Below are 22,782 nucleotides of genomic sequence, written 5' to 3'. Positions count from 1 at the left end.
ATTTTACTTCTCGATTTATTCGAATTAACTCAGTTCGTTTATAAGAAGTTTCACTTCATAAAGTTTTTAAAAAATAGCGCCAGGTTTGCTCTTGAAATTTAACGCCTTAGAAGTTTTACTTCAAAACCCTTGTTTATATATTCATTTATTCATAATTTTACTGACGAGCAAACTAAAAAAATGGAAGGTAAATAGGAACACTACTGACGAGCAAACTGGTAAAAATGAAAATGAAAAAAGGAACACTGCTGACGAGTAAACTAAAAAAAAAATGAATAAACGAAGGAACTCTACTAATTAAATTAAAATTAAAAGAAACTCTACTGACGAACAAACTAAAATAATGAAGACAAAAAAAAAATTGAACAGAAAAAAAGAACTCTACTGACGAGCAAAATGAACAAAATGGAAAAACCAAAAGAGAACTCTACTAACGAGCAATCTGAAAAATTGGAAGGTAAATAAGAAGTCTACTGACGAGCAAACTGAAAAAATTAAAATTAAAAAGAAACTCTACTGACGACTAAAATAATGAAGAGTTTAGAAAATATACTGAAAAACTTAACAGATAAAAGGAACACTACTGACGAGCAATCTAAAAAGTTGGAGAAAAAAGGAACTCTACTGACGAGCAAACTGAAAATTTTGAATGAACAAGAAACTCTACTGACAAGCAAACTAATAAAATTAGAAAAACCTAAAAAAAACTCTACTGACGAGTTAACTAGAAAAATTAGAAAGACCAAAGAAACTCTATTGACGAGCAAACTCTACTGACAAGTAAACTAAAAAATTCACAGACAAAAAGGAACTATATTGACAAGCAAACTATAAAATTTAGAAGGACTAAAAAGCAAGCAAATTGAAAAATTGTAAAGAAAAGACGAGCAAACTGAAAAATTGGAAACTGAAAAAGGAACTGTACTGATGAGCAAAATAAGAAAAATTAAATTAAAAAGGAACTCTACTGACGAGCAAACTGAAAATTTGAAGAAAAACTACTGTCGAGCAATCTGTTAAGGGTGTGTCCATTAATCACGTGAGTTTTTTAGGAGTGAGTTTTTTGACGAAAAATCACGAAATATCACGTGGAGGAGAGATGGATACAGTAAGACATAACGTGTAATTATTTTTTTCTTGATTTGTTCTTAAAAAAAGCCAAATATTGTCAAAAAAAAAAAAATACATTTTTTTGTTCGTAACTACATCTACTATGATTTATTTATTTATTTTATTTACTACATTTGGTGATGAAGGGCGAGGGTAATTTCGAATATCACCACGTATCACCAAGTAGGAGAAAAGACCAAAAATCCTTAAAAAATCGATCACGTGATCAATGGACGTCCCCTAAATTAGAAGGCAAAAGAACTCTACACTGATAATTCTTATTCTATGCAACTTGCCTTGAGGCAAAATCGTACCTTAGTAAATTTTCTTAATTTTTCGTCGCCTCGGCCTGACTAAAGTGTCTTTTTCCGCGCATGTCCGTCGGCTCTACTAAAAGTCTTATGTATGTAATACGGCGCTAAATATAACCCACAACACGCCTTCCGACAACTACTCGGACCAAATATCATCATTTCACAAAAAGCACCAAAGCCAAAGCCAAGTCAGTCTATCGGACGAAATCGGACAAGTGTCATCAATCGGTGAAAAAAAATTTAAAATTCAAGTGTTTCCGGAATTTGAAGTGCAAAAGTTGTTTGAAAATCGCGCGCGAAGCTTGGAGTGAACTTAAAAGTTGTGATTGTGAGGAGCTTTTGTGTAGTGTATGTGGTAGAGGTTTAATTTGTTGGATAAAGTTTGTGGCTTATGATTTGTTAATAATTGGATATCTAAAAAATATAAATAAAAATTAACGCAATTTTTAAATTCGTAGTTACTTGTAAAATCAAATTTAAATGAAAAATACCAACTTTGATGCTAACGAAAAATTAAATATTATTTACTTTTAATGACAATGATATATGTTTAAAAATTAAAAATGTATAACAATTCTGAGACACCTATATAATCGAAGTTCAATAAATCTAGAATACCATGCAATCAAATTAAATCTGATTAAAATTATGTCTAATTGTCTGAAAATTAAATCTGATTTGTATGTGCAAAAAAGTTTTTAAGTAAAACAATTAAATAAAAATGCTATATACTTCGCACATTACCTAAAAAATCGAATATAAAAGCGTTGTTTCACAATTATCAACTAATTTTATATTGTCTTATATTTATTTCGCATTCATTTTTAAAGCCAATTTTTTTTATCCTTCCTAATTTTTTATACCTGACGTAAGAAAACATAAATAATTGTCTTTTTATTCTTCCGAAGGAGAAGTTTATGTTTTCATCAGAAAATCCGATTCGCTAATTTTATGTTTTCTCGACGTTGCTGGTCATTCTGAATCGAATGAGACCAACATTTGGAAAAAGTATGTGTGTGTGTGTGTGTACGTGAATAGATTTTTTGCCGTAAATCGACGTTTTCTCAAAAACGCCCGAACCGATTTCAAAAATTTAAAAGCCATTCGGTGTATCTCGATGAGGACTATCGTTTGTTAGTTTTGTGCGATGATCGGCCGAGCCGTTTCTTTGTAATTTGGAAAAAAATGTTAAAATTTTTTGTCCACATTTAAGCTCAAACTACCGAATCAATTTTAAAAAATCAAAAACTGTTCGAAAGATATTATTTGGAAAAGATATTGATTAGTTTTAGGTGAAAATCTACTGAGCCGTTTTCTTGTAAATTACTGTTGAAAAAAAAATTTATGAAACATTTTTTGGCGATATATATCATGGCATTATAAAACCTACTGAAATATTACGGCCTTACGACAAGCAGTTTAATTTTAAAAATTCATCAAAGCTTGTGAAAATGGGTAGTTTTTTTGACGTTTGTTCGAATTAAAATTAGACGATTTACTTGGTATAATGATAGAGTACTTGGTCTTATTGAACATACTAAATCATTAAAGTCCTACAAAAACTGATTCAATTATAAAAATTATTGATTTTTGAAAATTTGCTTTTAGAAAATACTCCGAGTTAACGTGTTCGTTCGTTTTCAATTATGTGTTGAAAATCCACATGGAATACTTTTAATCACTCATAAATTAATTAATTAGTCGATAATTTACACATATCAGGAAGTTCATGTAACTTGCCTCAAGGCAAAATACTAATACCAACTATTTATTATATTGTTTATTCACCTTTTCCGAAATTTTATTCGTAAAAACTATATTAAATGTGCATTTTATTAAGCAAAATGTATTAACAAGACAATAAATATAAGATACCAAAATTGAGTCAAAAAATACATGAAATATATTGCTTTATTTATCATAGCCCTTTGAGTATGTAATAATATAGCATAAAATTTGTAAAATAAACATTAAAATTTACATTAGTGACCTTACACCTAATTGCCCTAAATATATAAATAAAACGTGTAAACGTTATGAAAGAATTTTTAAATAAGAATTAATAATGACTGTCTAAACGTGAGACAATTTATAAATAAACTTACAAGTAAAAATACAGTCAAGTAATAAATATTAACTCGATTATATCTTTACTCTTTATGATTATATTTCAAGGATTTCGAGCCAATTATACCTATAGAATTTACCAAAGAAAACATAAAATTAGCAAATGTAATTTTCTGGGGAAAACAAACTTTTTCTTAGGGCAAATTACCCGAATCCCCGAATCGGCAAAAACATGTTCCCTTGCAACGGGTGGTTCATCTATCTAGAGGTCCTAGTGATCTAGTGATCTTACAGTTTAGATAATTTCTGTAAAGAAAACATATAAAGTATTATACATCGTTAGAAAGGTCTCAAAATTCTTAGTTTTTTTCCCATATATCGCAACTTCAAATTCCGAACGGTGTGGCCTACAGGCGAGTTGCCGTCGTAAAATTTCAGGAAAATCGGAAAATCTCGAGAAAATTATATGAACACACTTAACCATTCATATACCATTTTATTCATAATTTTATTCTGCATCTTTCGTACGAACAAAGTTTTTTCGTATCTTTTACGGTTTAGATAGTATAGAGCAATCTGTGTGGTTGTTAACTGGTCAAAATGCAAAGGGCGGTTAGGTTGGAGCAACACTCTTCACGATTCGATATTTCTGTAAAGAAAACATATAAAGTATTATACATCGTTAGAAAGGTCTCAAAATTCTTAGTTTTTTTCCCATATATCGCAACTTCGAATTCCTAACGGTGTGGCCTACAGGCAAGTTGCTATCGATAAATTACAATTTTTAAATGGCTACTTACGATTTTATCTAAATTCGAACAATTTTCACGGAGCAACAATTTTTCTGTTTTCTGTCTAATTTCTATATAATTCATTTATATCCAACGGTTTTTACAAATATCTGCCAGAAATCTTTCAATTTGTCAGATACTAATGTAACATGTCCATCATTTCGTTTAGTTGCGAGATGATTAAATTAGCCAATAAAAATTAACTTTGTGTAAACAAGAATGAAACCATGAACCAACAGACGAGCTCATCAAACAAAATAGTACAAGGAAAATAGTCATATATATATATATATATATATATATATATATATATATATATATATATATATATATATATATATATATATAAACTAGATTTCTTATTTATTGAGACACGATATAAAGCCCTTTGGAAATAAATAAATATTCATTACAATTACGAGAGTCAAATTGTTTATACAAAAGAACGATCTAACTTTCTTCCTTCCAATTTCTGTCTTTAACTTTTATCTACATCGTTACAATTCCATTAAAATTAATCAATTAGGACTTATTTTTGTACATATATCACCTTGGATGGTGATTTAATGACTTAGTCATTATTTCTTATAGCCATATAAACTTTAAGTGACCTTTGGTAGAAAATAGGTCACTTGATACCCGGAGTTACTCCGGGGAAACTGGAGTAGTAAAATAAATTTGAAAAAAAAAAATGCAAAACAGAAAATTAATTTTTGACATAGAATGTGTGTAATGCAAATTTTTAAGAGGCATTTTGTTATTTTAATAAAAAAGTTTCTGTTCGAAAATTCTATTTTATTATTTTTTGGCGACGTTTCCAGTCATTATGAATCTTTTGGTACAGAAAATTGGCATGCAACAAATTTATAAAGTAGTTTATAAAATTTGATGCTGACTCATATTTATTTATTTTTTTTCTTTTTATCTTTATTTTCCTTCATTTCTTTATTTATTTATTCATTATTTATTTTATCTATTTTTTTAATTTTTTTTCTCAATCTTTTTTTTATATTCAAATAAATAAATATATATAAAACTTATTATTAACGTCAGCCGTTAGTTTTATATTTAAATCAGAACCAAATAAATAATTTTATGAAAATATACTTATTTACCACAGTCTGAGTTAAAACATTGGCATTTGTACAAACATTTGCATATTGTTGCACATTGTACAAATATTATTTGCATTCTATTTGTATTAAAACTTGTACTAATAATATAAAACGTTTCATTGGAATTTACTTTAACATATGTTCAAGTGAAATTTTAAAGTATTTTAATTCGTTTGATGTAATTAAATTAAATATATATATATATATATATATATATATATATATATATATATAATAAACAATTATATAATTACTAGGCATTTTTAAATTATTTAGAATAATGAAGTGAAATGAACAAAAAAATAAAATAGTTATAAATTTGGTGGCGCTAAATTTGAACAAATAATTGAAAATTGAATTATTTAAATAAAAATGTATAAATTACTTAAAAGTTGGAATAATTTATAAAACTGTGTTAAAAATTTAAAGTTGTTAGAAAAGTTATTTGGTTATTTAAGAAAATTTATTAAAAAATTGATTGAAGTGCAAAAATTAGATGTTTTATATTTGAAGTTACATATTTGAATCTCACTAATTAAAACTTTCATAAAATAACATTATGTATTAACTAATATTAATTTTAACATTAGTTTACTTTACTTCAAATCAGTTTTCAAACAATTACCGATAATTTGTAGACCGAAAAAATAATTTAATCATCTTAAGAGAAAAATTGCTGGTTGTTCTTATTTCATTATTAAAATGTATCATTTTATTATTAATTTATTAAAATAAAGTATAGAAAATTAAATATGATTTGATAATTTATTCTAAAAATTTTAATTGGTTCTTTATAATATTCAAATAATAATGAAAAATAATGTATAAATAAAACACTACTTAATGAATTATAATAAAATTAATATTTAGATAAAAATTAATTAAATAAAAAAAAACTTATTAACTAAATTCAAATTGTTTTATGTTTTGTCTGTTAAAAATGATTAAATTAAATGTGAATTTTAAATAGGTATCAAAATCTTTATTCATAGTGTTTTAAATTTTTTTAGAAAAGATGATTTGAAATTTATAAAAAGTGTTTTTAGACTGGTGATGTGACAAAAATGTTGAAAATTGTGTGAAATTGTGTACATTTTGGATTTATAATAAAAGTGACAAAAAAATAGAACAAAAAGGACGTATTTTTGGATTTTATCAAAATGAAGATTGCACCTACTTTTAAGGCTAAGCCTCCACCACTAGGTAAAATAGTATATAAATAAATGTATATATATATATATATATATATATATATATATATATAATAAGATAGTTTATTTATTTTAACTAATTTAGAGCCAAAATACAACATAAAATCCAAATCTCTCGCCTAAGTCAAAAATAAACAAAAAACTTTTAAATTAGTTGCCATTATCCTAAAATAGTACCTTCTGGTCATCTTTATCGTCAAAAAAATGTTTACACGTTAAATTTTGAACAAAAAGTAAGTTTGTTTTCTCTCAAACTAAAAGAGAAACATTGGACAAGTTTTTTTGTTCGAGTCATTATTAGCCATTAGCTATTTATAAAATATTTTCTCAAATATAGTAAATAAGGCAATAAAATATAGTATATTTAGTAAATAATTTCATTAGTGTTATACTCACAATAAAAATACGAAAAAAATACAATTCTGTTACATTTAGTTCTTAAGATACAGTTTAACTATATTAGATGCATCATCGAGAGAAACATCCCACTCAGCTTGTAAGCTTATATATCTTAATATATAAGCTTACAAACAAATTGCATTAATTTTATTGTAAAAATTGAACAACTTATATTACAGCAACAAAGAACTATTGCAATTTATTCAGAAAATTTCCCAATTAAATATAGAATTTTTTTTACTATTTTGCTATAATTTGTTATCTGTTCCCTTTCTTAAATACACCACTAGTTTCCCAAAAACCATTTATGATTTGGTTATAAATTCATATTTGTTACTTCTTATAATTATATTTGTTCTACAAATTAATCAGTTATATATTTTTTATATGATATATTTATATAAATTTTATCCCAAAAATTAAACCTAAAGGTAAATTTACGTGCTATAGTTGGTGGAGCACTCTATGGAGAGCGCAAAGAATTAAATTTGAGGCAAAGGAAAGAGGCCGTGTTTGTAATCAATTTTTTTTTGTTCATCATTATATGATTTTGTTGAATATAGTTGAAAATTTTTCCCATTGCACAAAACTCGTGCATTCGCTCCGACTAAAGTTTGACCTGATTTTAAGGTAAAAATAGATCTTAAAGATTTAAGATCGCGCCACACTGGAATACAAGAATATAAACAACTTTTGAGACTCGTATTAAAACACAAATTGGTCTTCATTTAACACTTAATTCGTTCTTTTTTATTATTCGAGAAAAAATAAATGCATTTCTTGCCAGGAATTCGGTGCACAAACATCGGGAATAAAAATAGTGCAAACCGTTCTGAATTCCTACCATTTTATATATTGTAATTTTAAATTATTTTAGTTCAAATGATTCATAAGTCTAAGGCAAATATTTTGATATGAAATATTTATATCCGGAGTTGCTAGTAAAGGCAATAGTGGCCTGAAATAATATTTGCGTAATTAAATTTAATTATAAAAGTTAGATTTATTTTCGTCTCAGGATTTGTTCAGGTGAGGCGCAGGCATTTTGCCAAAATAAATTATATATATAATTTTATATATAAATGTCTATACGGTGAATAATAATTATTTAAACAAGAAACTGAAATAGTTTGACTCAATTTTTATATGATTTTTTTTTCATTTTCAATGTCGAAGAAACTGCAGAGATTTTGTCTAGAAAACGTTTCTATATATCATTTAAAATTTGACCCGTTTGAAATTATTATTTATAATTATAAATATAAATTAAAAACAAAATAAATTTTATACTTTTTAAGGACAGGCTTAAATAAATTTTTCATAATAAAACAAACGATTATAATTTAAGTTTTATGATCCAACTCGACTTTAAAATATAAGATGTCAAATGTTACAAAATCAAAGTGTATTTTTGAATTAGGCGCCAATTTGTTCGCCAAGATAAATATACTAGTTGATTTGAAAAGAATACACATGGGATTTACAAAATACGTTGAAAAACAAAGTTTAGACTTGTATATGAAAAACTATATACTATTTGTCAATTCATTGTTATTTATAGAAGACAAATTATAGATAAACAACTTGAAATACATAGCAAACACTGCAGCTTTGCTGTTACTTCAATTTTAATTGCTTGCGCTCTCCATAGATGGCCCCATTGACTGTAGCACGTAAATTACCCCTGGGTTTAATTCTTGGATAAGATTTATATAAATATAAAATATAAAAAATAACTGATTAATTTATAGCACAAAATATGTGCGTATAAAATATATTTTCGACTAATTTACAAATACATGTTTACAAAAATGTCTAATAAAAAAATAAATCAAAATTAATTAGAGAATCAGTTTTTAAGAAAAAGTAATGCATTTTAGGACAAATTGTTCATTATTTTTATAATATTGATTTATTATTGTGTACTTTGAATTTGACTATTGGTAATAAAATTTGTAAGAAATTTAAGTGTTTGCGCTTTCCATAGAGGGCGCCACTAACTGTAGCACGTAAATTTACCACCGGGTTTAAATCTTAGATAAGATTTATTTAAATATACTATACAGAATATATATACTTAAAAATATATTTTCGACTAAATCACAAATGCATTTTTACAAAAATGTCTAATAAAATATAAATAGAGAATCAGTTCTTAAAAACAGTAAATAATTTTAGGACGAATTGTTTATTATTTTTATAATATTAATTTTAATTCAACAATGATTTTTAGAATAAAATTTGACTGATAATTGTTTAAAGTGATTTATTCTAGTACAAATAAGACTACGGATTTTCTAAAATATTCTACAATTTTTTGCAAAAATATAACAATTACCGTAAAATGTTTAATAACATAATTTACATCAATGCTGACGTAAATGTATGCAAATATTTTAATAATAACAATATTTTAATAAATTCTTATGGAATTAGTCCAATGAAAATAAAAGTAAATTTGTTCAATATTATATTATTATATTATATTATTATTTGCAAACGACTGAAAATTTGTGTAACTAGAAATTAAAATGAATTTCAAGATAAATGTAAATTTTTACCCAAACGTTTTTAATAATATTATCATATATCTATTTTATAAGAAAATCCAAAGATAAATTCAAATACTATTAAATGATTTTCAAATATTAAAATAAAATTTTTTAAAAGCTTTTGTATTGAAAATAGCTAAATATTAAATTACTTTACGTCTAATTTTACATAACACTTCATGTTCTCGAATATTATATTACATGTCTTGTTACATGTTGACATTTGAGTCTAATTATGATAAATTAGACATTGGACAGGATCCAAAAAATCTTCAAAAACTTGATTTTTTTTGCAAATTCTATGTCTTGGTCTTAGATAAAAAAAACAATTTTGACAAATGAAACAAAAACAGTTTTTTTAGAGTTTTGACTCCTGCGGATTTAATATTTTTAGCTTACTAATTAACAATTTTTATTTGACATCCTAAAATGTACTATTAGTTCATAGTTATTTATAACGTGCATCACTTTCGCATATGTCTTATAACTTTTAAACTATTAGAATTATTTAAATGATGTGTTCGACGAATTTGTACGAAATTAAATATTCTAAAGATTGTCTAACAATAAAACACTCTATACCAACTCGCTATACTCTAAAATGTCAATAGAATATGAATAACTAGTGTTCTCATATTTTTATCAATAACTTTCAAATCATTCGATTAATTTTTGTCAAATTTGTTTAAAATTGAACTATTATCTATAATCTCAAGTTAACAAATGAAGTTATTACTTCATTTTTAATTATTTACGCTCTCCATAGAGGCGCCACTCTATTTCTGAGGTTTAGTTTACTAATTCTGCCTCATAACAGACCAATGTTATGGCAAGGCCATGTTACATGCTACTGAATTATACTGAATACTGTCAAAATGTCATGTATTTGCTGTGCATTCAGGCGTTTTACACATAAACTGCAACGTCACTTGTATGTTATGAAGCCGAGTCAGAAAGACCCTGTTATCTAATATAGTTTTTTTGACATTTGTGCGGTTATTTAGTATGGAAAGTTGTTCATACCATAGCCTTGCCATAACATTTGTCTCTTAGGCTGCAAAATCGGTCTATAATATTTTGTATATCACTTACAAATGTATGTTACATCATTAAATCAAAACTATTTCATAATTAAATCACTCTGTAGTATTAAACTGTCATTGTCAGATTTTACCTGTCGCAGGAAATGAATGTACAAGTACGTCCGTGTATTTTTTCACGATTTTATTATTATTTCGTTAAATTTCAAAGTTCCTGTTTCAAATTCGCCGGAAATTGATTCGATTCGATTCAATACTGCTGTATTGTGCGTGACAGGAGGAATTCGAAAAACATTGCCGTACGATTTATTGGAAAATAAATCCGGATGCTATTTTTAAATAACATTCGAATATATATATATATATATATATATATATATATACATATATATATACATATATATGTGGGACGGATGTATATTTTGCGTAATTGTTTTTTGGTTTGTAACAGACTTTAGTTAAAAAAATTTCAACTCTGTTATCAATCAGTGCTAAAAGCTTTTTTCTTTGGAACCATATTGTTACTCTAGGTTGCACACAATGTGCTAGAATAGTTAAAAAGGGACTCTACTAACGAGCGAACTTATTTTTGGTCTTGAAGAATCTCTACTGATGGGCAAAATTGATTTTGATCTAGAATATAACTAGCTGTAAGTGGAATTCTGTCTTGAGGCAATTATGGCATCGTGCCTTAAGGCAAATTGCTGGAACTTCCCGTTGAATACTGAATGTTTTCAAATAGATTATTATAACAATTGTATCATTGTCTAATATAAAATAATAAAATAAAATCTGAAATATTTTCGATATACAAAAAACTAAAAAAAAAAAAAAAAAATTGAAACAAAATTTTTCTTTCCAAAATAAATTATTTTGTTAAGACAAGCAGAAAGTTATCATTCAAATCGGACGCTTAGTTCTCTCAAAAACTGCCATTTTTTACATATTTAGCTCCGTATCTTCGAAATGGCTGGGCCTGCCTTTGCCAACAACTAATAAACACTTCTCCCAACCATTACTAATTGAATGTTTTTTTAGATCATTCAAATCGGATACTCCGTTCTCTCAAAAATTCGATTTCTATTTTCTGCACTCTTTGCTCCGTATCTCCGAAACGGCTGGACCTGCCTTCGCCAAAAACTAATCAGCTCTTTTCCTTATCAATAGGAATCGAATGTTTTTTGAACCATTCAAATCGGTTGATCCGTACGCCCGAAAACGTGACTTCAAATTTGTATCCATATATACATACACACACACACACATCTATTTTTTCTGAAGTATGCCAGAACGTTCAGAAACCTTCAAAACGTCGAGAAATGTAACAAGTTTCAATTCCGATTTTTGGCCCATTACAATAACTTACCCTACGGGAAGTTAAAAAGGGGCTATACTGATGAGCAAACTTTATTTCGATCTAAAAAATAAATAAAAGGAATCTACTGACGAGCAAACTAGATTTTAAACTTGAACATAAAAAAAGAACTCTACTGACGAACAAATTTGATTTTAATCTAGAATCTAAAATATGGACTCTACTGATGAGCAAACTTGATTCTGATCCTAATAGTAAAAAATAAAACTCTACTGATGAGGAAATTTCGTTCTAATCTCTAGGATCTAAATAAAAGACTCTACTGATGCGCGAACTTGATTTTGATCTTAAACATAAAAAGGGACTCTACTGAAGAGCAAATTTAAATTCGATCCTGTAGATAAAATGGGGCTCTTAACATTAATTCAGAATCTAAAAAGGGATTCTACTGACGAGTAAAATTTACTTTTATCCCGAAAAAAAGGAACTATACTGACGAACAAATTAAATTCTAAACTAAAAATTAAAAAAAGACTACTGACAAGCAAATTAAATTCTAAACTAAAAGATAAAAATCAACTCTACTGACAAGCATATCAAATTTTAAACTAAAAAATGAAAAAAGGAACTCTACTGACGAGCAAATTAAATGTTAAAATAAAGAATAAAAAATAGGACTCTACTGACGATCAAACTTTTACCTCAGATTAAAAAAAAACAAAGACTCTACTTATACACGTATATATTGTTCTTATATCATTTATTTAAATTAATCAGGTTTATCTTTACTATATTACATATTTATATAAACTTTATCTAAGACCTAAACCCAGGGGTAGATTTATGTGCAACCGTTTGTAGTGCCATCTATGGAGAGCGAAAACAATTAAAATTGCTTTTTTATTATTTTTTTTATATGTATTTTCATAATAAAACTCTTACTACAATCTAATTATTTCTGCCGTCATCATCCAAAAAGCTTTCATTGATTTTGTCAACTGACATAAAAAGTGACATAATAATGGAATCTAATTACTATTGTGTCCGAATTTGGGTCAAATCGTTTTTTTGAATGACTCAATTAACAATTGATTGATTGGTTGATTGATTGATTATTCAATTTATTGTGTAAAGTTTAGGTCATTCCCGAAATTGGATTTGGAAATGCGATGCAGGGATTTTTGTAAAACGCTCCAATAAATGAAAAAATTAAACTATTCAGAATAAATAGATAGACAAATAATATTTTAGTTCGATAAAGAGACTTCAGCCAAATCTCTGAAATGGCTTTGAGCTTAATTACAACATGCTCTAACTAAATTTTTAATTAACGTCTATTTTTTCCCCAAGGTATTTGGTCTCCAAGTTCCTCCCAAACACAATCAGGAGACCAGACAGACAGAAAAGACAAGGAACCAAGTCCGCCAATAGCACCAATTTGGACACCAAGGAGCGCCCAAGCAAGCCCAGTGGCCGAGAGAAAGGAATTTAGGCCAGTCAGTTTTGAAAGTCCTACACTGCCCAGGCGAAAAACCGAAGTAAGGGATAATAGACACAAACACATCAAATTTTTCCAGACAATAAATCTGATTTTTTATCATTTTAGACTCCACAAACAACTCCGACAGCTCAACCACCTTGGCAAAACGGAGCTACAACAACTACACCTCCAACTTTTACTACAACTCCTTCGTCCCCAATAGCCCTTCCAGCCCCTCCTCCGCCGCCTCTGCCTGCTCCACCAAGTCTGAGTGATAATTTAAATGCTGCCATAGATACCAGGAAACTCACCAGCTCCTGGTCTGCTCCTGTTGACCTTCAGGATCAGGATAATAAGGCTCCGTTCACGTTCCAGGAGAAAAAGGACTTTTTTTCGAGCGTTGGAACTGGCGGAGATAATCTACAGGTAATAATAGATAGTGACTAGTGGTGTATGGCATAGTGCCTTAAGGCAGATTGCTGGAACTTTCCGTACCGTAAAGAAATATTCGAGAAGTATTAAACGTTTTCAAAAATATTATTACAAAAACTGTAACTCTCATTATTTTTGCATAATATCGCATTTTCAAATCCAATTTCGTGAATGCCCTAAAGTTTACACAACAAATTGAATAATTTGGGACTCTACTGACGAGAAAACTTGATTTAGAATCTTAATAAAAGGACTCTACTGACGAGCAAATTTTACTTCGATCTAGAAAATAAATAAAGGGACTCTACTGACGAGCAAACTTGATTTCGATCTTGAAGATTAAAAAAGACTCTACTGACGAGCAGATTTAATTTTGTAAAAGATAAAGAAGGACTAGAACATTAACAATCGTCATTTCATTTCGAATTCAATTTCAAAAAAAAAAATAGTTGTATAATTAACGCAAAATTGAAAAATCGCTCCCGTATAGTCACAGTCTAAACGCATTTGCAAATAATTCTGTGCGACATTTGCACTTATACTGTGCTTAGCTTGGCGGCATTTATAAGAACTAAAATGATTGTTGTTAAATTGAGGAGGCTACATTTTAATACATATATCTTGTTTTATACTTTTGGACCGGTTCAATTTTCATTTATTTGTTTATAACTTTTAAACTAATTGTCCGATTGTTTTGCAATATCCAGCAAATTTTTAGCCAATTAAATTATCTACAACTTTTGTTAATAACAAAATGTTGTATCTCATATCCTTTTACCCAAAATTTGCAATGAAACAGGTTGTTGTTAAATTTTGGAGGTTAGGTTGCATCAGTATATCTTGCTTCACACTTTTGGATCAGCTCGATTTTTATTTATTTATTTATAACTTCCAAACGAAATGTCCCACCATTTTGCAATATTCAGCAAATTTATAGCCAATTAAATTATTTATAACTTTTATTAACAACAAAAATTGGTATCTCTTGTCCTTTTATCAAAAATTTACATTTAAAAAGGTAGTTGCTTAAATTTGGCGGTCACATCGTACACATATATCTTACTCTGTCACTCTTACTCTGTCAGGTATATGTTGCTCTTTTTCGCCCTAGTGTTTTATATATATCTCTCTCTCTCTGATTTTCTCACTATATACTGTTGTCTCTTTTACGTTTAATCAAAACAGACTCTATATCACATCGCGACTTAAGAAGTTTTACTTCAAAAATAAAATTCTATTTTACTAATTTATACATCGCCAACCTAAGAAGTTGAATTCAAATGTAAATCATAAATCAATCAATTTATCTCCAGAACATTAAAATTCTTGAGAATTTCCAGCTCTTAAAATTCTTTGTTCAAATAATTTCTGCAAATAGTTTTTTTTATAAATTTCTAAACCGGTTCAAACCGATTTCTAGGGAAAATAATATTCCAAAACCGATTTTCCAAAATGTCGATTTTTATATCTATATATGTACTTTTATAATTGTTTTTAGGGCAGTAAATATGTTCAGTCAGTTACTAGAAATTTGCTCTTAAAATTAGTCACAGTCTAAACGCACTTGCAAATAATTCTGTGCGACATTTTCACTTATACTGTGCTTAGCTTGTCTGCATTTTCACATTTTTCAATAGTTTTCACAAAATTGGAAAAGTGCTCCAGTACATAAACAGTCTAAACGCACTTGGGTGAACATTTGTACCAGAGTGGCGCTTAGACTGTGCTTAGCCTGGGAAGTTTTTTGAATTTTTAATCCAAAATTACAAAAATATTTTATGGAAAATAAAAAAAAATGTAATAATTTTTTATCTCCAAGAGCAATTGTTTTATCAATACAAGCAAAATTTTTTTTTAAATCATTCAAATCGGATGCTTAGTTCACTTAAAAACTGCCATTTTTTGCGCATTTAGCTCTGTATTTACGAAATGGCGGGTCCTGTCTTTGCCAAAAACTAATCACCTCTTCTCCTAATCATTACAAATTGAATGTTTTTTAGATCATTCAAATCCGATACTCCGTTCTCTCAAAAACTCGATTTGTATTTTCTGCACTCTTTGCTCCGTATCTCCGTAACGGCTGGACCTGCCATTGCCACAAACTAATCAGCACATCTCTCTATCAATAGGGATCGAATGTTTTTTAAACCATTCAAATCGGTTGATCCGTGCGCCCGAAAACGTGGACGAAAAAATGCGGACATACAAAACACACACGCACACCCACAAATACACACTTTTGTGAAAACTATTGAAAAATGTGAAAATGCCGCCAAGCTAAGCACAGTATGAGTGAAAATGTCGCACAGAATTATTTGCAAATACGTTTAGACTGTGACTATACGGGAGCACTTTTTCAATTTTGTGTAAATTAGGCATCTATTTTCTTTTTTGAATTTGAATTCGAAATGAAATGATGATAGCTGTTAATGTTTTGGAGATAAATTGAATTATGATTTATGATTTACATTTGATTTGCTCAGATATAACAATAAGATAGCAAAAACAATATATACAATATTTGTAATAATATATTTGAAAACGTTTAAAATTTCTCGAATATTTTATTACGGTTCGGGAAGTTCCAGCAATTTGCCTTAAAGCACGATGCCATGCGCCCCACTAGTTTTTTTTTATAAAAAGTGATGTCAATGTGATTTTCCAGGAGAAGAAAACTGGTTTGTTCACATCCTCAAGTGGAAGCAATTTGCAGGACAAGAAAAGTTTGTTTTCCTCCTCCAGTGGAAGCAATTTGGACAAATCTTTCAAAAGTTTTTCTTCAGGAAGTGGTGCTGGTTTAGCTGGTCTTGCTGGCTCAACACCAGTTAGTGAAAGTAAGGCAAATATGACCCTATTTTTTTAGGCATAAATTGTTTATTTTTATTATTTTTTAGGTTCTTATTCCAAGTTTCCTGGTTCTGTAGAAAAAGAACTTTTTACCAAGAAAAGTGAAGAATTTTCTAAAGTCATCAAAGAGTACAAAAGCACTTCCAGAAATTCTGAGTTGCTATCAGAAGAAAAACGCGAAGAACGATATTCCAGGTAATTTTGGATCTGAAAAACTTTCTGCTTGTATCGACAAAACAATTGCTTTTGAGGATAAAAAAATATTACATCTTTTTTTGTTTTTCATAAAATATTTTTGTAATTTTCGATTAAAAATTCAAAAAATTACCCAGACTAAGCACAGTCTAAGCGCCACTCTGGTACAAATGTTTACCCAAGTGCGTTTAGACTGTTTTGTGTACTGGATCGCTTTTCCAATTTTGTGAAAAAACTATTGAAAAATGTGAAAATGCCGCCAAGCCAAGCACAGTATAAGTGAAAATGTCGCACAGAATTATTTGCAAATGCGTTTAGACTGTGACTATACGGGAGTACTTTTAATTTTTTGTTAATTAGTACAAAAATGTAATTCTGAGCTAAAAATTGCAAAAATTACCCAGACTAAGAACAGTCTAAGTGACAAACTGGTGTAAACATTCTTGAAAATGCGTTTAGACTGTTTCTGTATAGGAGCGTTTTCTAATCTTGTGAGAAGAAAAACTAAAAAATATGAAAATTCCGCCAAGCTAAGCACAGTATAAGTAAAAATGTCGCACAAAATTATTTGCAAATGCGTTTAGAATGTGACTTTACAGGAGCGCTTTTCCAATTTTGTGAGAAAACTGTTGAAAAATGTGAAAATGCCGCCAAGTTAAGCACAGTATAAGTGCAAATATCGCACAGAATGATTTGCAAATGCGTTTAGACTGTGACTATACGGGCGCACTTTTTCAATTTTGTGTAAATTAGGCAACTTAGGTATTTTTTTGAAATTGAATTCGAAATGAAATGACGATGGCTCAAGAATTAACTTAATTATAAATATACGAAACTTTTAATTGAATTAGACATTGCTTGGGAGCAAAGATATTCGAAAATATCCATATTAAGGACCACCCTAATATATATATAATTCTTAGGCAGCTTTTATACAAATATAAAAAGTACAATCTACAAACTACAAAATATTTAAGATCAATAAATGAATCACATAATTGTATAACTAAAAACTGCTTTTTAACATAAAAATTGTTATAATTTTTTTTATAAATAATAATTATTATTATTATCCTGAAATTGTTTGACAATTTCCATACATGATGCTACTAAATCATACTGAATACTGTCAGAATGTCATGTATTTGCTGTTCATTCAGGCGTTTTACACATAAACTGCAACGTCACTCGTATGTTATGAAGCTGAGTCAGAAAGACCATGTTATCTAACAATTTTTTGACATTTGTGCGGTATCTAGGTTAGGTTTTCTAAGCACAGTATTAGTGAAAATGACGCACAGAATTATTCGCAAATGCGTTTAGACTGTGACTATAAGGGAGCACTTTTTCAATTTTGTGTAAATTAGGCAACTATTTTTTTGTAATTGAATTCGAAATGAAATGACGATTGTTAATGTTCTGGAGATAAATTGACATATGATTTATATTTGATTTGCTCAGATATAACAAGATAGCAAAAATAATGAAAGTTACAGTATTTGTAATAATATATTTGAAAACGTTTAAAATTTCTCGAATATTTCATTACGGTACGGGAAGTTCCAGCAATTTGCCTTAAGGCACGATGCCATACACCACTAGTTTCAATCTAATTTCTATTTTTTTTTTCAGTTCAAGTGGAGATCCGATTCCAGTAAGACCAGTTATAGATCCAGTTGGATCTTTTGGGGAAGTTCTAGCTTCTACCGGAACCGGAGCAACAAAATTCGGCACAGATACTGGATTTTCCGGTACGACAACCGGAATTTCAACCAGCACCAGTACAAATTCAACAACCAATAACGTCAGTGCAAAATTGCCCAGAGTACAAAATCCGACGATTACTTTGTTGCAGAAGGCAAGAGGTAAGTTAATAGACAAAAATATATTAAGGTGGTCCTTAATATGGATATTTTTGAATTTCTTTGCTCCAAGGGCTCAAACTCTTCCAAAGTAATAAATAAAAATTCTGTAAAAGTTTTAGTTCTTAATATTAACATTTAGATAGTCCGCAATTCAATTAAAAGTTTTGTAAATTTATTATTAAGTAAATTCTTGCGCCATCTGTGATAGCATTTGCAAACTCAAATATTATGACACTTCGGAATATTCATAAAACACTTAACCTCTAATTAAATCCATGTGTACTGTTTAACGAAATATTTATTCAAGATTAATTTTGCATCAAAATATTTATTTAATTGGTGATTTTGACGCTCAAATCAGCAGTAATAAATTGCTATCAAAATTACAAGCTTTCTATCACAGATGGCGCAAGAATTTACTTAATGATATATGTTAATAGTAAATATACGAAACTTTTAATTGAATTGCGGACTATCTAAATGTTGATATTGAGAGATAAAACTTTTAGAGAATTTGTTTTTATTAATTTGGAAGCGTTTGAGCCCTTGGGAGCAAAAAAATTTGACAATATTCATATTGAGGACCACATTATATATATATATATATATATATATATATATTAAATTTAAATGAAATTTAAATAAAAATATAAAATCGTCAAATTAAAATCCAATGTCATGTTTTGTAAGCAATTTTTATAATAACAATCTATAACTGTATAATTAAATTATCCTGCACGATTTTCTTAATTGTTATTCATAAATGTGATCTATTGATATATATGTTTATGAATGTTTTTATAGTTTAAACATTATTTGTGAATCTGAAGATTTTCATCAAAACTTTAGATTAAAAGTTTTAGATCGAACTCAGGATTCCAATTTTTTTAGAAAAACGTTTTCAAAATTTACTTTTTAAATGATAGAATAGATGTTCGAGGCAATTTAGCCCTTAAATAGACCAGTATTATAGCAAGGCTATGTTACGTTGCGTTTTTTTCATATAAAAATGGTACTAAAAACTGACAAAATCTATTGGTTGCTGTGCAGTCAGGTGTTTTAGATGAAAAAGCTAACCTAGAAAACGTTCAAATGTCAAACAAGTAATCTTATCATAAGTGCTTCTTTGTGATGTGCTATAATAAACATATGAGTGAAGTTAAATTTTATGTGTAAAACAGCAACTACATAGTATGTTGACAGTTTTTAGTACTATTTTATATGTTAAGGTTTATTTTACTACTGCAGAATCAACCCCTAAGTGTCAGGAAATGCCAAATAGTGATTTTGTTTTAAATTTATATTTAAAACAATTCAAAGCGCTTTCCAAACAGTATAAGTCTATGGTAGAAACTATTGTGCCGATTCGGCCGCTAGAACCATATTAAGGCTACTGAATCATACTGGAATACTGTCAAAATGTCATGTATTTGCTGTGCATTCAGGCGTTTTACACATAAACTGCAACGTCACTCGTATGTTATGAAGCTGAGTCAGAAAGACCCATGTTATCTAACATCTGTTAGCATCCTGAGAAATACGCCTGACAGCACAGCAACCATATGGCTTAGTTAAAATTTAGAACGATTAGTATGGAGAGTTCTCTATTTACATCAATGTGCAACAATGTTGTATATTTAGCATTTTGTTGTAGTATATCTGTCTCTTACAATATACTCTAAACATGATACAAATCTTAACACAATCCCAACAGTATTTATTTGAATTGCTTAAAACTTTACCTTAAAATTTTACAAAATGGTTTTTTATTATTTTTTAAGCAGAAGGGCAGTTGCCCAAGGGCGCGAGTTATTTGGAAGAGACCTCAAAAATTCCAAAGAACAAAGTCCGGGGGTGCTTGTCGCCCGAGAAATTAGTGAGTTTCTAATTTCTAATATTTTTAATTGCAATAACGACAATTATTAATAAATTTTATTTTAGTTAGTTTAGTTTTTTAACATTTCTCATTTACACTAACAAAACATAACTTCATACTCTCATCATAAACTGTCTGATGTTGCATGGATAAAAAAAAATCTTTGCATGATTTAGGAAATATTGAAATAGATTTTTATATTAAGTCATTGATTTATATTTTATTGAAATATTAAAACATTTTTTATCTGCGTATTTGCTTGATATTATATAATAATAAAAATTGGTAAATTAATTTGCATTACAGGATATTTAAAGTCGTCTATGCTATGTTATTTATTCATTATTGTCATAATTTTTTGTTATGATTAACTTGAATTAATTTATTTTGTTTAACTAGATTCGCCTTGTCATATTATTAACTGATTTATTACTAAATTTATTTATTATTTATCATTTTTTTCCATTTTCTCAGCAGTCTATTCCCTGAAGAAAGAATATACAGAACCTGTGCCTGACCTAAGGTCAAAAAGATGGCCGATTTAGGCCCTAGGAAATTCGAAGGGATTGGCCCTACGACTAAGGATGGAATGCCAATTGTACTTAGATCTGTAAGTAATAACTACATAATAAAATACAAATTAAATTACAAAAAAAATAAATTATTATTCTTGAAAGTGTTTCGAACCTTTTTTTTTTCAAATTTTGATTTCGAAATCAACAGAAAAATAATTAATAATAGATGTCATTCTTATTTAAATTGTTTAAATAAATAAGTCTTCTAAATGTTGTATATGAATTAAAACTTAAATATAATTTTTGCATTTTTTTTCTAATTAGAAACAAAACTTAACCAATTAATAAAGCTTGTATGTTATTTTTGGAACAATTTAATATATTAGTGTTAAAAGCATATTTATCATTTACTGACAAAAATTACACTTACTAACTTTTAATTAACATTTATGTTTTATCCAAATTTCATGCTTTCTGATGAACAGTTACTAGAGGTAAGTTTAACAAACTCTACTAATATTAAAAACAAAATTTTTTGTCGATTATTTAACATTTTGTGCTTATTAATTCTCTGATAAAATAGACCGTAACATATCGTTGTTATGGCAACGTAATTTATAATAAAATGGCGAATTTGTAACAAAATGGCGAAGTGCTATAGTGTTTGCTGTGCAGTCAGGCGTTGTTGTAGCAATACATTATGTTACAATCTATTTTATCGGAGAATTAATCCCTGTGTTTGTGTTTAATTTTGTAAGAATTATGTTTTTTACTATATTATTTTATTTTTATTTTTTTAGGAAGTGAAAGAAAACAATCAAGCGAAATGGTACAAACGAATGTACGACACGATACACAAAAGTCCGAACGATGGTAAGATTTTTATTTTATTTTTTAATTAAAAATTTAGTTTATTTAATAAACTAGATCATAAATGTGCAATTTATGTACGAGTTCGATTAAATTGAATATATATTAATTAATCAAAAATTAAATAATATTTTAATTTATATGAATCATCATCGTCTTGATCAGAAATAATATTAATATTACTAATTAATTATCAAAATTAATACTTAGTAAATTTTATGTACAGTAGGTTCTAATTTTGTCATATTTTTTATTTAGTCTTGTTAATATATTTTTTGATATGCATTTATTATAAAAATTTTAAATCTTATACTTTCATACATGCATTGTTAAAATATACATCTGGTTTTATATATAATTTATAATTTTTTTAAAATTCAATAACTATTTAGTATTTAGTATATGTGTATATCCTTATATGAAATAACATTCATATTTAGGTTAATTTGAAACTCATTGATTTGTTGTATTAATTAGACTATTTTTAAATTAATGTTTAGTTTCACATAAAACTAATTATATTTTTTTCAGATTTTGTCACAGTACGATACAAAACTCGAAGAGGTGAAAATTATATACATATTTTTTATTTGTCCTATGCTTTTTAATTCTACAGCTTTCTTTCTTTTCAATTATTCTGCTTCAAAATATATGCAATATAATTAACGTTTCGAAACTTGCGATAAATTTTTACTTATTTAGACATTTTGCTTTCCACATAATAAATATTAATTTTTCTTATAATAATAATACAAAATCGTTTTTCATGCATTATATGGCTTATGGTC

At 28.0% G+C, this 22,782-nt stretch overlaps 2 protein-coding genes across 2 annotated transcripts in view; both read left to right on the top strand.

Annotated features, from left to right (window-relative positions):
* The first annotated feature begins 1,542 nt into the window (after positions 1 to 1,542).
* LOC113386501 (endochitinase A-like) lies at positions 1,543 to 20,621 on the top strand. Its single transcript, XM_026624281.1, has 8 exons — positions 1,543 to 1,804; positions 6,408 to 6,600; positions 13,265 to 13,452; positions 13,521 to 13,820; positions 16,492 to 16,660; positions 16,721 to 16,868; positions 18,501 to 18,733; positions 20,515 to 20,621. Exons 2-8 carry the CDS (start codon positions 6,558 to 6,560, stop codon positions 20,619 to 20,621), a joined length of 1,188 nt encoding a protein of 395 aa, XP_026480066.1. The 5' UTR covers positions 1,543 to 1,804; positions 6,408 to 6,557.
* A 519-nt stretch (positions 20,622 to 21,140) lies between these two features.
* The window catches only part of LOC113386500, a 70,929-nt gene continuing 69,287 nt past the window's right edge, over positions 21,141 to 22,782 (top strand). The window contains exons 1-3 of the mRNA XM_026624280.1: positions 21,141 to 21,219; positions 21,925 to 21,997; positions 22,526 to 22,558. Of these exons, the coding sequence (XP_026480065.1) occupies positions 21,142 to 21,219; positions 21,925 to 21,997; positions 22,526 to 22,558 (184 nt within the window). The 5' untranslated portion in view covers position 21,141. The remainder of the gene's footprint in view (positions 21,220 to 21,924; positions 21,998 to 22,525; positions 22,559 to 22,782) is intronic.

Source organism: Ctenocephalides felis, unplaced genomic scaffold, assembly GCF_003426905.1.
Source record: "Ctenocephalides felis isolate EL2017-DRISC unplaced genomic scaffold, ASM342690v1 CF-g0.4_SCAFFOLD_03571, whole genome shotgun sequence".
In the NCBI taxonomy this organism is placed as follows: domain Eukaryota; kingdom Metazoa; phylum Arthropoda; class Insecta; order Siphonaptera; family Pulicidae; genus Ctenocephalides; species Ctenocephalides felis.
The sequence above is the reverse complement of the archived record's forward strand: the minus strand, read 5'-3'. Positions and strand labels throughout refer to the sequence as shown.

Excerpts from the sequence above, each read along its gene's own strand:
- LOC113386501 (XM_026624281.1), top strand. The coding sequence starts at position 6,558 with ATGAAGATTGCACCTACTTTTAAGGCTAAGCCTCCACCACTAG. Across the intron at positions 13,453-13,520 it reads TGCCCAGGCGAAAAACCGAA|ACTCCACAAACAACTCCGAC; the intron begins GTAAGGGATAAT and ends TTATCATTTTAG. Across the intron at positions 18,734-20,514 it reads TTTGTTGCAGAAGGCAAGAG|CAGAAGGGCAGTTGCCCAAG; the intron begins GTAAGTTAATAG and ends TTATTTTTTAAG.